The 16,052-nt window shown below is 48.2% G+C and overlaps 1 protein-coding gene across 3 annotated transcripts in view; it reads right to left on the minus strand.

Moving 5' to 3' along the window:
* Positions 1 to 16,052, minus strand: part of DGKG (diacylglycerol kinase gamma) — a 210,478-nt gene that overhangs the window by 95,077 nt on the left and 99,349 nt on the right. For 2 of the 3 annotated variants that reach the window (XM_061166768.1, XM_061166771.1), the window contains 7 exons: positions 15,932 to 16,048; positions 14,843 to 14,935; positions 13,201 to 13,260; positions 10,520 to 10,599; positions 9,296 to 9,370; positions 6,541 to 6,626; positions 1,512 to 1,601 (listed from right to left, as the gene is read on the minus strand). In XM_061166768.1, coding sequence (XP_061022751.1) covers positions 1,512 to 1,601; positions 6,541 to 6,626; positions 9,296 to 9,370; positions 10,520 to 10,599; positions 13,201 to 13,260; positions 14,843 to 14,935; positions 15,932 to 16,048 — 601 coding nt within the window. The remainder of the gene's footprint in view (positions 1 to 1,511; positions 1,602 to 6,540; positions 6,627 to 9,295; positions 9,371 to 10,519; positions 10,600 to 13,200; positions 13,261 to 14,842; positions 14,936 to 15,931; positions 16,049 to 16,052) is intronic. The other variant, XM_061166770.1, reaches the window with a different exon arrangement.

A 16,052-nucleotide genomic window follows, 5' to 3' on the forward strand; every position in this document is an offset into this window, starting at 1 on the left:
TTACGGTTTGGAACCCCATGGACTGTAGCCCTCCAGGATCCACTGTCCATGGGATTTCCCAAGTAAGAATACTGGGGTGGGTTGCCATTTCCTTCTCCAGGGACTCTTCCCTACCCAGGAATTGAATCCTCCTCTCTTGTGTCTCCTGCATTGGCATGCAGATACTTGACCATTGAGCCACCAGGAAAGCCCTTGTTTGTACACAGTAGCAATGGAAAACTAATGTATCAAGTGAACTGTAGATAAGAAGTTAGTGAGAGAGACAGTCTTTTCTTTCAAATAACACTTCCATGTTCCTGCTTACCTCTGGGACAAGCTTGAAGAGCATATTCAAGCTGTCAGGGGTCTGGTCAGCATCTCAGGGGATGCATCACAAGATAGCAATGAAAGTAATGAGGTAGCTGAGGGCCTTGATGCTAACTGGGAACACAGAGCTGTGGGAAATTTGTGCCTCACTCTGCTGCCTAGATGCCCAGAGTCTGAGACCACAGTCTGCTTGTCCCTCTTGAGTAGAGGGTCTTTCCCAAGCCCAGTGTGTGGCTGAGGACCCTGACAGCTCTTCCCAGGCCTGCCAGCTTCCTTCTGGGGCTAGCTTCTGCTTGCTCTGCCCCCGCCCTCCAAGCAGGCACATTTTACCGCTACGGGCCTGGTCTTGGATCACTCCCAGAATTGATCAGCCATCTGGAGTCTCATCCCAATTCTGCCTGCCAGCCTGATCTGTCCGCTCCAAGTGCTGTCCTGAACCTCTCCACTCTCTGGAGTGTGCGCAGCTCTACAGGGGCTGCTGCAGTTTGCAGAGTTCTTAGCTCCTGCCCATTGCCCTATAAGCTGGTTACTACTCTGAGGTCCCCCTTAGGGGAATTTCAGAATGAGAGGCCCTGGCCCTGGGATGATCTGAAATGCCCCTGGTAACTGGTTAATTGGACTTTTCAGTCTGCATTCTGAGTCCCAATTCAGAAGGAGGTCAGTAATTTGGAGAGGGGGAATTTCAGGCAGAAAAATTCCTACGTGAGCCCTGACTGGGATGAACCCTGGAGAGGAGACAAAGGAGTTGACTTGTTCTGCAGAAGGAGACGGAGCTTTCCCAGTGGCTCAGTGGTAAAGAATCTGCCTGCAATGAAGCAGCCCTGGGTCAGGGAGATCCCCTGGAGAAGGGCATGGCAACCCACTCCAGTATTCTTGCCTGGAGAATCCCATGGATGGAGGAGCCTAACGGGCTACAGTTTGTGGGGTCACACAGAGTTGGCCACGACTGAAGCGACTTAGCACACAAGCACACACATAGAGGGAGACAGATTCAAAGTCGAGAGTTTCAGGCTGATAGTAAATCTTGCGAAGGGCAGACACAGGCCCTGGCACCAGGGAAAAGGCATGGATTAGAGATGACCCCAGGGTTGAGTATTTCTCCATGGAATGTAATCCTTAAGAGGGGAGCTAGCCTAGCTCTGCAGAGCCTCCCTGTAGACTGGGGTGCTTGTCCCTCGGATAGTGCCCCTCCCTCGCAGACTCACCTCCTCCCCAGCGGAGACAGCGGGCCAGGTCATTTCCTGTTCCAAGAGGCAGGACAGCCACAGGTGGATGCTTTGCAAAGTTGGCCTTATCTGCAACCCGTGAAGAGGAAGAGAGAACCATATGCCACATGATTACAGAAGGTTTAAGTTGTTCAGTTATCTCTTATCTAATGCTTGAACGCCTCTATGGCATTCTTTGTTTGAATACTTCTCCTGTTGGGGAACTCGCTACTTCCTAAAGCTATCTCTTCCATCTGCAGTAAGCTAACCACTGCAAAGGAGCCTTCATATTGAGCTAAATCTGTCTCCCAGTAACTTACACATGGTTCATCCTCATTTCATCCTAATTCTTTCCAAAGGGTGACAGTGGTATACGTCAAAAACATTGGTTTGCATAGTTTTAATCTTCAATGATAACAAGCAATTACCACACTTATCCCTTAGACAGACCCTGCAAGATATTATCATTCATGTGGATGAAGAAATAGAGGTTCATGGAGGGAAAGTCATTCTAGAGCCAGCATCCAAACCCAGATTTCTGCACCTCCAAATCCAAACTCCTCCTTTCTTCAGAGCCTAAGCAGCTGCATAAATAGTAAAACAGGTGGGTCTGAGACATCAGAAACTGAAGATGCCTCACCTCAAGTCATTCAGGTTCAAAAGCTTAAAAATAACATTGTGTCAAACAAGCCAAACCCTGAGATGTTATCTGGCACCTAGGGAACAGTTTGCCACTTCCACCGCCTCCCAGACTTGCAAACACACAGAGTCCTGATCCTATCTCCCACGATGGCTGTGATGAAGCACCAGGTCAAGCCATTAGAGAAAGCATAGCATAATGTGTCTGTTTTCATCTGGCTGCATATCTACAGCAGCATGTTGACTGCGCTGGGAAAGCTGAAGGAGGCCAGACACCCACTGGGTTGCAGGGGATATCACTTACATAAAGCTCAGAGCATCTGATGCCAGGGAAGGATGCGGGTGATGTGACTGGGGAGCACAGCTGGGGATGGAGTCGGGGGCAGTGCAAGAATCATCATCCTGCATGAGGTTCATGCCAGGGCTGCCCCAGCAGAACAGGCCCCCCCCCCCCCCCACCTCCGACTGTCCCCCCAGGTTGTCATACTCATGCCGGAAATGGCTGAGGCAAGACTCAGGGCTGAGGTTACTGCCAGGAGGGTTGAGATGGAGTAAGTTGGTGGACTCTCTTATTCCCCAGAACAATGCATTTATGCCTCTGGCCTTTGCTGGGACTCTTCCTTTCCCTGGAAGACCCTTGTTTGTTTAAGTCTGCCCCTTCTTCTGTGGCTCCCTTTGCAGCAGATCAACCATCCTCACAGTGCTGAGGTTAGACACCTGGATGTAATTCTAGATTTTTCCTTCTCCCTCACCACACATCCGTTCACACATCAATTTCTACATGCTGTCTCCATAGCTTTCCAGGCAATCTCTCCTCTCCCTCCCATGGTGCTGGCTGAGTTCTGACACAGTTTGTGTCCTTCCTACTGGTATTGCTGCAGCGGCCCGTCTCTGTCCTCTTGGCGTCCAGTTTCTCCCCCTGTATGTTCTCCACAGGTCCATCTGGGCAGGCAATCCTTGAACCACAAGCCTGATCACACTAGTCTACCGTTTTGCCTTCTGCCATGACTCCCATCACTCCTTAGCCTGGCAGCAAGGCCCTTCTCAGCTCTGCTTTACTCTCTAGCCTCATCCTTCTCACGTCCTGCTTCCCACTCACTATGTCAACATGTGGTTCAATGCAGAGGCCCTTCCTGGTTGGCCTAGTCTGGACCTTGTGCCTCTCCAGAGTGCTTCTCTAGTGCCAGGGATGATCTCATTCACACTATTTTGTACATGACTACTTGTTTGTTCCCCACATGTACTGTGACCTTCCTGGGGGACCTGTATCTCATTTGTGGTCGTAGCTCCTCACCTTTATTGAAGGCCTAGATGCTGTGCTAGGCACTCCAGCTCTAATAGCAGGCAGAAAAAAAAAAAAAAGACATGGCTCTGGCTCTCATGGTACCTACCGTTGAGAGGGAGAGATAGCTATTAACGAGGTAACTGGTGCATAATTTCAAATGCATACTAGGAAGGAGGGGACTGTGGTCCTGTAATGAGTGATCAGGGAAGGCTTCCCCAAGGAAGGCTGAGGTCTGAAGTAGAAGCCGACCAAGCAAAGGCTAGGGGAGCAGAACAGACAGGCCCTTTGGTAGAAGGGACACTAGTGTCTTCAAGGGTCAGAAAGGGATTGAGTGTTTGAGGGGGAGGCTGGGGTAGGAAATGAGGCTGGAAGGGTGGGCAGCTGCTAGGCACCACTTTGGGCCCCCTGAAGCATTGGTTTTATCTTTATCTGAGAATCCTGGGAAGCCACTGATGTGCTTCACACACATCACAAACCCACTGACATTCAGGAAGGACCACTCTGGCTATTGCACGAGAACAGATCAGAGAGAGAGCTGAAATGGGGCGGCAAAGAGCACTGAACAAGGGCCTCAATCTCTTGAATGAATGAATGAATGAACATTGTCCACTTATTCCTTTTACTCTTGTTTTTTGATCTCTGTTTTTTAACCTGTGAAAAAAACAGATCACCTCACATGCTCTTTCTGTTCTGGGCAGCATGTATCACCTGTGTTCTCTGCAGATGAATTTTATAAAGCTTGTCCGCAAACCCTACTTTCTCCTTCCTGATGGAGAGGGAACCCTACAAGCAGTTCCTAGCACTGCAGCCATCCACCCTCTGCTGATCAGCTTTCTCTTCCCCGGCTCCCAGAGGATGCCTGCCTCCTCCCACAAACAACTCCAGAGCCCTACGTGACAAGAGAGCGTGGGTGGCTGCTTGGCAGGGCCGTGTCCATGGAAACCAAAGTGCCTGTGGGGGAGCAGATGCGGCAGGTGTGGGGGATGCCTGTCCCAACCCAGGTGGTTTGCTTACGACCCCTGGGGGCCCAGCCTTCACCACCCTGTTCAGAGTCTATCCTGGCCCATCCTCCACTCCCTTCTTCCCAGAGGAAGTCCTTGTCTCCCACGGGAAGTCAGCATATCCTGTGAGCTCCATCTTCCAAAGCTATCCAGACCCTGACTCCTCCTTACCACCTCCTCTGTCTCTACTATGGTTCACGGCCCAGGTCCCCTCCTTGGGTCTCTGCAGGAGCCTCCTAACTGGTCTCCCAGCTCCCACCCTTTTCAGTTTCTGTAATCTGTTGTGCCCCTGCTTTGCTCGAAACAATCTAGCATCTTGGGACCTTTGCAGTGTGACAGCCGCATTCCGTGTCATGTCGTCCATGTCCTGGTGACTTGGCCCTGCTTTGTCTCTGCTTTATCCCCGGCCCCTCTCCCCTCACAGACTCCACCCTGGGCACGCTCTGCAGCCTCCTCACTGGCCTTCTCCTGCTCCTGCCTCAGGGCCTTTGTATCTGCTGTTCCTTCTGCCTGAATTACTCTTTCCTTGGGCATTCGTGAAGCTCACTCTCCTCCAGGTCTCCATGCAAATGTCATCTGCTCCTCAGGGCCTTCAAAACCACCCTGTCTTAGTTTGCAACTCCGATCCCACTGCTGAGATCCCTTTGCCCATTTTCTGCTGTTCTCTCTCTTTTTTAAAAAAATCACTTTCTGTCATACTGTATGTTTCACTTATTTATTTTCTGCCTGCCTCTTCCCTCTAGAAGGAAGCTCCATGAGGGTGAGAGTTTCCTTTATTTACTGCTGTATCGCCAGGGCTTCCGCGGGAGCTGAGCACCTGGAGGTACGCAGGCAGGATCTGGGGAACAAAGGATGAAAACAGCCAAGCAGCCCAGGCTCCATGCTCTGGACTATCTCCACAATTCCCTTGGCTGATTTCCTGAGTTTATGTTCTATATCTCAGTGTTTATCTGCACTCTCCAGGGTTAGATCTTGAATGTATCCCTCGTCCCAGAATTTCAGTTATTCTCCATCATTTACTGGTGGTACTGTGTCCAAGGACCCACAAGTCCAGGCAGGCCTCCTGATTCCCAGCCCAGACCCTCCCCACCATCCCCATCACCTTTTTGATCAAGGCATATTGGACATACCCCATCGTAGCTTTTCTTTGCTTGAACTGATCTGAGCTTTCTAGATGTGCTTTGTGGGCTCTGGGCTCTAGGTGTTCATCTCAAGGTGACTTGCCCTGCACTATGCATCTATTCTTAGTTCTCTTGCCTTTATCCAGCACTCTGGACCTGCCTGGGAGAAGGCAATGGCAACCCACTCCAGTACTCTTGCCTGGGAATCCCATGGACGGAGGAGCCTGGTAGGCTACAGTCCATGGGGTCTCGAAGAGTCGGACACGACTGAGCGACTTCATTTTCACTGTTCACTTTCATGCACTGGAGAAGGAAATGGCAACCCACTCCAGTATTCTTGCCTGGAGAATCCCAGGGATGACAGCCTGGTGGGCTGCTGTCTATGGGGTCGCATAGAATCGGACACGACTGACGTGATTTAGCAGCAGCAGCTGGACCTTCCTGGAGTCCCAGTCCTGCTGCCTTTCCCCCCAGTCTCCTTATCTGGCCTGTCTTGCAACTACTCAAATCCTGCCCATGACAGATATTTTTGAAGCAAGGCCTGAGACTAAGCTGTTAACATCTGTACATGTGGGAATCCTTCCATTGTGTTTTCTTTCTTTTGTCCACCCAAAGTAGGTATTTAGTGAAGCACTGGTTCAAGAGTAGAAATAAAGATAAACAAGACAGGGTTCCATTTCTCTTTTTTATTACCTTCCTCTGACTTTAAATATGGGCTTCCCAGGTGGTGCTAGTGGTAAAGAACCCGCCTGCAAAGCAGGAGACGTGGGTTCCATCCCTGAGTCAGGAAGATCCCCTGGAGGAGGGCATAGCAACCAACTCCAATATTCTTGCCTGGAGAATCCCATGGACAGAAGAGCCCGGCAGTCTATAGTCCATGGGGTTGCAAAGAGACATGACTGACGCAACTTAGCACACACACGCACAACTTTAAATACACTTATTGTAAATCAACTACAAAGGTCCTTCCAGCTCATTCTTACCAATGCAATCCAAAATCCAGCCAACTGTCCCATCACCTCCACAGGCCAAAACACGGAAGTCTGGAGTATCGCGGAAAAAGTTAAGTCTGGGAAGTAGAAAGGCCAAAATGGTTTTGTTTACAGGCTGACCTTTGACACTCTTTGAGTCAGAGTCTCCCTTCCCCACCCCAACACCCTGCTCCCTGCCCTGGAAGCATATTATGACCTTGACTCCTTTTGGGGTTGAAAGGGTCACTCAGTGTTCTGAAACCAGAACGTACTAAGCAATGCCATTGAGTATGAACCCCATGGAGCCATCTTTGTCTAAGGAGATTCTGACTCAGTATTCAACACAGAAAATGGTTTTCTAGAAAATGTCTATGATTTATGCAGAGGAATCCACAGTTTGCTTATTTTGGCACCAATACAGTTAACCCCCAACATCTGCCGCCTCTCTGGCTCTCTTACCTGCTCTGTCCTCAAAACCTTTGAGATGCATTGAACTAGCTGAATCTTCATCCCACCCCAGACCTAAGTGGAGTGAGTACCATCTCCCCTCAGAGGCCTTAGCCCTGTAGAGCAGGGCTCTTAATCTGGGGTGCATATCTAAGGGGTCTGTGGGTAGAATCCAGAGGGCCTTAAACTTGAAAAAAATGTTACACTATTATCTTCCCTAAACTCTAACTGAAAATTAGCATTTCCTTCAACAATACCTGTGACTTTGTTAAGCAGCTGAAATGACAGGTATTTTACTGTTTTACTACAGTTGTGGCAGGCATTTTCTATTATCACTTCTGCTCATTACTGTTTTAATTTACAGCAGCTATTAGGCCCGCCTCTGGAAATTGCTATGTAATGTCTTAATAAATCACGTGTATTTTCCTGTCACAGATTTGTTGTCTAACCTCTAGTAACTGTCTTTTCAATAAAATTTCCCTGGGTATTCCTATATACTTCACTTTATACATTAAAAATATTATCTTAATATTAAGAGGGGGTCCATAGGCTCCATGAGACTGCCAAATGGGTTCCTGGTGCAAAAAAGTTTAAGAACCTCTGCCATAGCACAGACAGGATCTGGGGAGGCCTCGGGGTGGGGCTTGAGAAGCTGAAGCCCAGGATTTCTTCTTTGCCCTGCTTGGTGATCTGAGGAGACCCCTGGGGTCTTCTGCCAATGCAGGTGTGGGCAAATTAACATCCCCTCCTGGCCTTTCTCTTGTAGAACTCTTCTCTCCTGTGGAAGTGGATTCTGAATGAAGGCTACCTTCAGCTAGACAGCCTCTCTGCTTACAGGATGACATATACAGCAGAGAGAGATACTCAGGGCACAGTGGGCCTAGAAGCAGCCACCAGGCTTGTCATCCTGGGCAAAGCCAATTTAGGATGGATGCGGTTAAGGGGCAGTACTGTCTGTATTCAGGTGTCAAAATGCCCTAGAAGAGAGCAGGCTGGTAAAGGCATCTGTGGGCTGCTGCTCAGTCACAAGTCACAAATGGAGCAGTCGTCGGCCATCATGGGGAACATGATGGCACGTGCAGCAGTACAGGTGGGCTTTATTTTAAAATTAATTTTATAGGTAAGTCACGGCAGAGGTGCTGAATTTGCACTCATGTTTCTTTCCCCTTTAGTGGTCTTGTATCATCACTGCCATAAATAATAGCTGTGTGTCAAACAGCTGAAGACAGAGTCTCTTCTTACTAATTTTTAAAAATGAAAAATACTTAAAAAAATTTTTTGGCTATGCTGCATGGCAATTGGGATCTTAGTTTCCTCACCAGGAATTGAACCCACACCCCCTGCAGTGGAAGTACAAAGTCCTAACCACTGGACCACCAGGGAAGTCCTCAGAGTCCCTTTTTAGAGTCTTTACCCAGACCCTCTTAAGGTCTTGGTGAGCCAAGCATAGCAATACAAGTTTGGATGTTGGAAACCCCAGCCCAGGAAGCCCAGATCTGAGGACTGGCACTGAGACAGCCTCGGGCTGGCCAGCCAACGTCTCTAGTGCACTGGCTCCAGCTGGTAAGAAGGTCGCAGTCTTTGGGCGCCTTCCAGCCCCAGTGCTGGAGGAACCTCTGATTACAGGGCTCATCATGTCACGGCTCCTCCCACAGAAGTTGGGGAGAGCTTCAGAGGGGCTGCCTCATCTCCTTTTGTTGCTCCCCATCTCCTCAACACAGGGAAATAGCCAATAGGCAAATGACAGGAGACGGGCCGGTGGGGGTGGGGAAGGGGTGCACCGAACAACCTCTAAACTGGATGATTCAGGAAAAAATGTGATTTCATCAAACAACTAATTGTCTTGATCCTAAAATGCCTCGACAACAGAACATGCCATGGAACTCTGAGTCAGCTGTATAGATTTCTGAAACACCGACAGACAGTGCTAAGAAAACTCTTTTCTTCTCCCTGATGATTCAGTATGAAGATGCCAGCTAATACAGCCTTGCGAATAAATTAATTTACCAGCCTGCCCTTCTGGCCAATCCCACAGATGACATTTGCAATTTTTCCCTCTTACAAAATCAATAGCTTTTTCTGGGATAAAGTAGACTAGGCTGCTTCCCAGAGTCAGCTGTAATGGGTGTTCCTCAGTATCTCCAGGAGGAAGTAAGAGTAGATAATGAGGAAAAGAAGAGAAAAGGAGTGAATTGGTAGGAAGGACAAGTCTATGGATGAAAGAGATTAAAAAAAATAAACAAACCACCCAGAAAGCTATCCTCTTTAGAGATTACAGGGGGTAGGGGAGAAATAAGAAGTAAAGATTGTGTCTTCATACCCTGGAGTAGGCCCCCCATTGTCCAGGTTGAAAACTTGTTTGGGGTTGAGCAGATAGTGGAATTTCCGAAGAATTCTATGGAAAAAAAAGAAAGAGAGAAAGAGAGACCAAGACAGAGAAGGGGAATGTCATTGTGAGAAGTCATAGGAGGGCAAGTACCTCTCCAGCCCAGTGATGGTGGGAACGTGGGTCTCTTTAAACCCAAGAAGGGGAAGACTGCACATAGGTCCTGCAGACCCTGAACTCCCAGGTTCAGCTGGCCTCACCCAGGCCCTCACCCTGGTTCAAAGTCTCCCCACCATCCAAGATTCTAGTCTCCAACCCCAGGAGTAGTACCCCTTGCACAGAGGACAGTGCAGAGCAACCCAGAGAACAGAACTCACATTCTCCTGAGGGCTTCTCCTTCATGGAGAACTTCTCCCAAATGTTCTGCATGTTCTAGGTAGTATGATTCTGCTCTTTGTGGACTAGACAAAGATCCCCCAAGTCCTGGGGTCAGGAGGCCATGCAGGAAGTGGAGTTAGGGCAGAGGAGCACTGGGGGCAGTAGCCACATCTAGGCTTGGTTTCAAGGCTTCAGCTTGAGGCTAAATAGGTCAGTTCAGAAAGGATGCTCTGCCCCTAGGATTGGGGTTGGGGGGGTGTCTCATAATTCTTGTTTAAGGTCTGCTTGTTATTTTTTAAAGCGTGGATTCCAGATCACCATGTCAACAATTCATTGCCTCAGAGCTGAACACAGGAGGCAGAGCTGCTCTGCCCATCCCCCACTCTCTGCAGACTGGGCATATCCTTCACTGATGAGATGCGTGCCCTGCTCTCTCGGGGTGGCATAGCCTAAGAAGTCTCAACCAGGTGCCTCTGCCATGTCTCTTAAATCAAGAAAAGACTCGGAAGCCAGGGAACTTAACAGGCATCTCAGAACTTGGCCTGATTCTGGGAAACAGAATAATGGCCCATGGGACACGCCCTAAGCACTATGTCTATCCTAATACTCGCAAAACCCCCATGGGAGGAGAAATGATTACTATCTTTATTTTACAGAGGATGAAACCAAGGCACAGGGACGTTAAGTCACTTGGACCAGGTCATCAAATGATGTGTGGTAGGGCTGGGACTGGACCACAGGTCTGCCATCTCCGTAGCCCACTTGATTATGGCTGAGGGGAAGAAAGGACTTGGATGAGGTTGTTCTAGCCTCTCCATCTCAAAAAAGAAGAGAACATACCTTTCTCCTTGTCTCCCTCCACTCTTGGGGTTCACCAAGACCAGCAGGGGGTGGGTACCCGGAGTGGGGATGATCTTATACTTCAAAGGCAAAAGAAAAAGAAGTTAGCTGTGTTTCAGCCCACAGGAAGGAATGCGATGAGAGTGGATACTAAGACAGGTCCCGGGAGAGGCAGCTGGGAAGCAGGTCCAGGCATGGGGTAGAGGAGGTCAGGAGGCAGTAGGTGCTGCTCCACTGGCTTAATCTGAGGGATTAAGCAGTTAAGTGTCTCCAGCCTAAGTGGTTTTTAAGTAGCATTAATGGTGACAAGGGTTTGAGGTGGGGATCAGAGATGGGGCTTCAAATTATTCAGCAATGGTGTGGCTTTGTGCCCACAGCACAAGATTAGCTTTTGTGAAGATACAACTGAAATGATCTTAGAAAATATGGCCATCCGTATGTCCTATACCTAAATAGAATGGAGCTAATCATCACTTCCACCCCCGGCATCTTTCAAATCCACATTTGCAGCCCCAATTTTTCTCCCGAGCTCTGGTTCCAACTTTCTCACTGTCAAAGGGGGTATAGGGGGTATCTTCAGCCACTGGAACATGCCCCAGATCTGCCTTACCTTCTTTCCCCCCAAAACTGGTCCTCTCTCCTGGCTACTATTATTATTCATCCAGTCACCCAGGGAAGACCCTGTCCCTCCAGCTCTTTCCCTGGAATGTCTCACTACCTCCGGCAGCTGCCACAATGCCCACACTGCTCAGGCCTTTCTCACCTCAGATGAAGCCCGTAAGCTGCCCCCACGCAGTTCTTTCCCAGGTATCACTAGTCCTACCACTCCTGCTCAAAATCCTTTAATGACAGTTCATTACCCAGAGGATAAAACCCAAACCTGCTAACCTGGCCTGCAAGCTATTTATGTATCGCCCCATTCTATCGTTCTCCCTTAATCACTCTAACCTTCACTGCAGTTCCAGCCAAGTCTGGCTCTTACCCTCTAGTGAGTGAATTCCCACCCTGTGGGGCTGCTCACACTGGTTTCGTCTCCTCCTCAATGCCCTGAAATGCCTATTTCCTTCATAGAAACCTTAAAAAAAACTTCTCATCCTCAAGGCCCAATTTAAGACCTACGTCGTCTATGAAGTTTTGCTTGATCATTGCAATGAAAACTATTGCACTTGAAGCATATAATATCTTCTGGGTTTCGTTTGGTATTGTTTATTTGCATGTTTTTATTTTTTATTTTTTCAGGTGAAGCGAAAGTGAAAGTGTTAGTCACTTAGTCCTGTCTGACTCTTTGTGACCACATAGACTGTAGCCCACCAGGCTCCTCTGTCCATGTAATTCTCTAGGCGAGAATATTGGAGTGGGTAGCCATTCCCTTTGCCAGGGGATCTTCCCAGCCCAGGGATCGAACCTGGGTCTCCTGCATTGCAGGCAGATTCTTTACCATCTGAACACCAGGGAAGCCCAAATGTCTCAAAACATCAACTGGATATTAAATGTCTCAAGGGCAGGGTGGGAGTGTGTATAACCCTCCTACCAAGGATCCCATTGCCCCAGAGACAAGTGTACTCAGTAAATACTTGTAGCTTCAGCAGAAGGATACACCAATACAGAGGTGCAGCGCTGCTCCATATTCACTGTCTTATGCCTACTTTTCCATATCTCAAGCTAAAAATTCAGCAAACCCAGTGCCAGATAAGTTGAAATGGACAGCAACATTCTTTATACATTTTAGGAATTTTTTCATCTGCCAAGGATGATTATTTGTGTGATACCCAGAAGCATCTTGGAGATTGAGAAGTTAATCTTTACCTCTGGGGGTGATATTCAGAATGCTGAACAACCTGCATACATGGACACTGTCCAATCAGAACAGATGCAGGATAAGCAGATAGATGCCAGCTGTGAACTGACATATCTGCACTGTGTGCATGTGTGTACATGCTCCATCTGACTTTCTCCCCTTCAAGGTATCTAGAGCTCTACCACATGAAGCTTCTGCCATCACTGTGGCTTATGTTTTATATTCATCTACAAGTTCTCTTCGAGTCTTGGAGCATCTCTGGGAGGTAGGCAGTGCAGGGATTCGCTATGTCCCTTTTCAAACAAGGAAACTTAAGGGTCAGAGGGAGAGGAGGAGGCCCCAGTGTTCTTTTTCTATTTCTCATTCTACCTCACCAGGCTGTCTTTTCTGTATTCCCTGGCACTTTGTGAAAGGCACAAAGAGAAGTTCATTGGTGAATCCAACTAAAAAAAAACCCTGAGTTCTTAAATACACATTTAAGGATGAAGGAGAACTTTTGGATCTATTTAACTCTTTTGGCAGATCATATACTGGAGACAGCTTGGCAGTCTTGGAAAACCCAATTGTCTATTTTTAGGCCACATTCTTGTTATTATTCAGGGGGTATGCATATTGAAGTTTTATGCAGCATGTTCCTTAAAAGGTGATAAAGCCAGTGTGGCCAGCTACGGGATCAGCCAACCTCCCTTTGCACCACTTGCCTACAGTGTGGTGGTCAAAGGTAACTCCAGAGACTGGAAATCCAGTGTCTTGTGCAATATAATCAATGAGATAAGAAAGCAGATGTTAAGATATGTTTCTCTGGAACTCAAATCCTGTCCTTCCCTCCACAGCCTTGGACCAGCTTAGAAGGAATGAGTAGACTCAAGGTTTGCTGAGGTACCTGCATGACAAGTTCACCCTTGGCTGACACGCTACCATCAGACTTCCCATCTGGCCTGTCCTGTGAAAAGAGAGGAAAGACAAGCATCCTTTGAAAAAAATATGCCTGCTACAAAAAAAGAAATCAAAAGAAAAACAAATGGTTAATATAAAGAAAGAGAATAGAAAACCAGTATAGCATAGGATGGAGTCTTCAAAGTGAGGCTTTGAACCAAAACAAAGAAATGCTCCCTTTGGGTTCCTCAAAGACTCTCCAGGCCTTTGTCATCACTTGCCCTGACTTTGACTTCGAGACACTGGAAGGAACACAGTGTTTCAGAGGAAACACTGAAATGGGCAGAAATCTACTCTGTTGATTTAGAAGCTTGATCTCTGAGAAGCAAGGTCTGAGATTTGGTTTCTATGCTTACCATTAAACTAAATCATATGACACTAAGTCATCTGTCCTGTTTTGTTTTTTCTTCAATGTTTATTATTCATTTTATTGAAGTTTGTGTCACATACAGTAAAATGTTCAAATCTAAATCTACAGTTCTATGAATTTCTGCATATGTACATGCCCTTGTCACTACTGCATCTCCTGGTATTGTTCTATTGTGACTTCTGATGCCATATTGACTTTGCCTGTCTTTTGAATCTCATATAAATGGAATCACATACCATGTCTTTTGAGTCCAGCTTTTTTTGTTCAGCATTATATTTTTGGGATTACCCATATTTTTGCATCTAAGCATGGTTCTTTTCCATTGCGATATAGTATTACATCATGTGAATCTGCCTCATCTTATTAATCTGTTCTCGTGAGGGGTCATTAAGCTTGTTTCCAGTGCTTATGAATAAAGTTGATAGGAACATTCTTGTGCATGTCTTTTGGTGGAATAAATGCTCGTATTTCTCAGACAGACAGACAGGAGGGGACCTGTTGAGTCATCGAGTTTGTGTAACTTCAACTTAGTAGATACTGCCAAATGGTTTTTGAAGGTGGTTTTTTCCTGTCAATTTTTAATGAGAAAGAAGATGGTCAAGTAAAGGGTGAAATGTGAGGAGTCAGTGATCCTCAGCCACATCTCTAAGATGAAAAGAGAACAATTTAAGGTCTTTGGTACTTGGTTTGAAAAAAGGGTCTTCAACACAGGAGACAGAAAAAGTTTCAGATGTGGGGACAACTGGAGTTTAATTTTGCAGCTTTCATTTCTAGGATGGGGCTGTGACGCCCTTGGAAATCTTCAAAGCAGAGGGAAGTTCATGTTTGGACACAGGAGAGAGGGAGACAGACACAAGGGAGGCCTGGGAAGCCTCGCTGTGCACAGTTGGTGACTGGGGTTCCTTGAGCTGTGATCTGCCTGCAAGGGGCTGGGAATGAAGAACGTGCTTTTCTTGCTAGGCCATGTCAGAGCATTCTGGGTGGCTGGCGGTCAGGATCATTTCAGTCTGGGAAGTTTTCCCTGACAACCTGACTGCGCAGCACCGACTTCTCTTCAACTTGTGCTGAAAACACAAATCCTGAGTTATTGAGGGAGCCCGCAGAGGGATGTAAATGTCTAAATGCTCCTGCATCTAAAACGTGAGCTGGGGTTGCCCAGGCGGGGGTGGTGGAGGTGGCGGGGGGAGACAGAGCCCTGTTGTTGGGAGGCAACACTTACCCGGGTAATAGGGCATATCGACGTGGGCAGCAAAATATGGTCTCTGAGCTCTCCACCATCACACAGTGTTGACAATTCACACTTGCGGTGAAACTGGAGGGGAAAAATGAAGATGAGAGTGAGTGAAAGTGTTCAAGGAAATGTCAAGTATGAGAGTCTAGAAACTTCCTAGGGAGGCAAGTTGTCTAGGATGCCTTCAAATCCTGATGTACTGCCGGCTTTGGCAGTATAGCCTAGACAGTGTGTGTGTTTGCATGTGTGGTGTGTGGTTAGGGGTGCCAAGTCTGCTGTGGGCAGAGAAAGGAGACCAAGTGCTGCCCATGGCAGCTGGGGTGAAATGGTCCCAGGCAGACTTGTGGGCTGTCAGTGTGGCAGCTGCGGGTGGATTCCAGAGCCCCCCTTGGTTATTTGCTCCCTAGGCAATGAGACACTGGTAGGAAGGAGATCTTGTTGAAGAAACTCATGAGACACTGGAAGTAAACCCCATGGCTCAACCTCTGCGTTTTCAGAGTTCTGCCGTCTGATTTGGAGACATGTCCTTTTTGAGGCTGATACCTGGGGGTCAAGGGAACAAGATGCAGCACTGAGTCTGCTATAGAAGGCAGGTCAGGCAGCTCTGGGTGTCCAGGATGGAAGTGGACATTTGCTGCGGCTGGTGGGCACAGCCCTCTGGCCCAGGCAGTGGGGCTGCTGTCAGCACCCTGTCTTCCTCTGACACAGGGATTCTGGTGTCTAATTCTTCTCTCTCTCTGTCAATGCCCTCGGCCCAGCCAATACCCAGGAGAAGGAAGCTAATGGTCCAGCCTGCTATTCTCAGCTGCCTGGCCACAAAGACAGCAGACTGGCCAGCACTGTCTTAAGCAGACCTGGGTTGGGGGTGGGGGACACCCTCTCTCTGGGCAGTTTGATGATTTATGGAGGCAATTAGACGTCAGGCACTGGCAGCGGCTCTGGGCGCCTTCTCTAGCCTTGCCCATGGAGCTCTGCTCATGCCCCCTGGCAGGATGTCCACTGCTGCCTGCCTGTAGCTTGAGCAAAAAAAAAAAACCACCCTGAAAAGAAGCAGGGCTGCCCTGGGCGCCAACCCACCGTCATCCGGCACCACACGCAGTGCCGCGCGGTGACACTCTGGTAGCACTTGATACTTTTGTGGCACCGGTCACACTTGACGGAGGAGTTCCCTTCCACCCATGCGTGCTGCATCACCTGC

The sequence above is a fragment of the Dama dama genome, chromosome 19 (genome assembly GCF_033118175.1).
Source record: "Dama dama isolate Ldn47 chromosome 19, ASM3311817v1, whole genome shotgun sequence".
Taxonomy (NCBI): domain Eukaryota; kingdom Metazoa; phylum Chordata; class Mammalia; order Artiodactyla; family Cervidae; genus Dama; species Dama dama.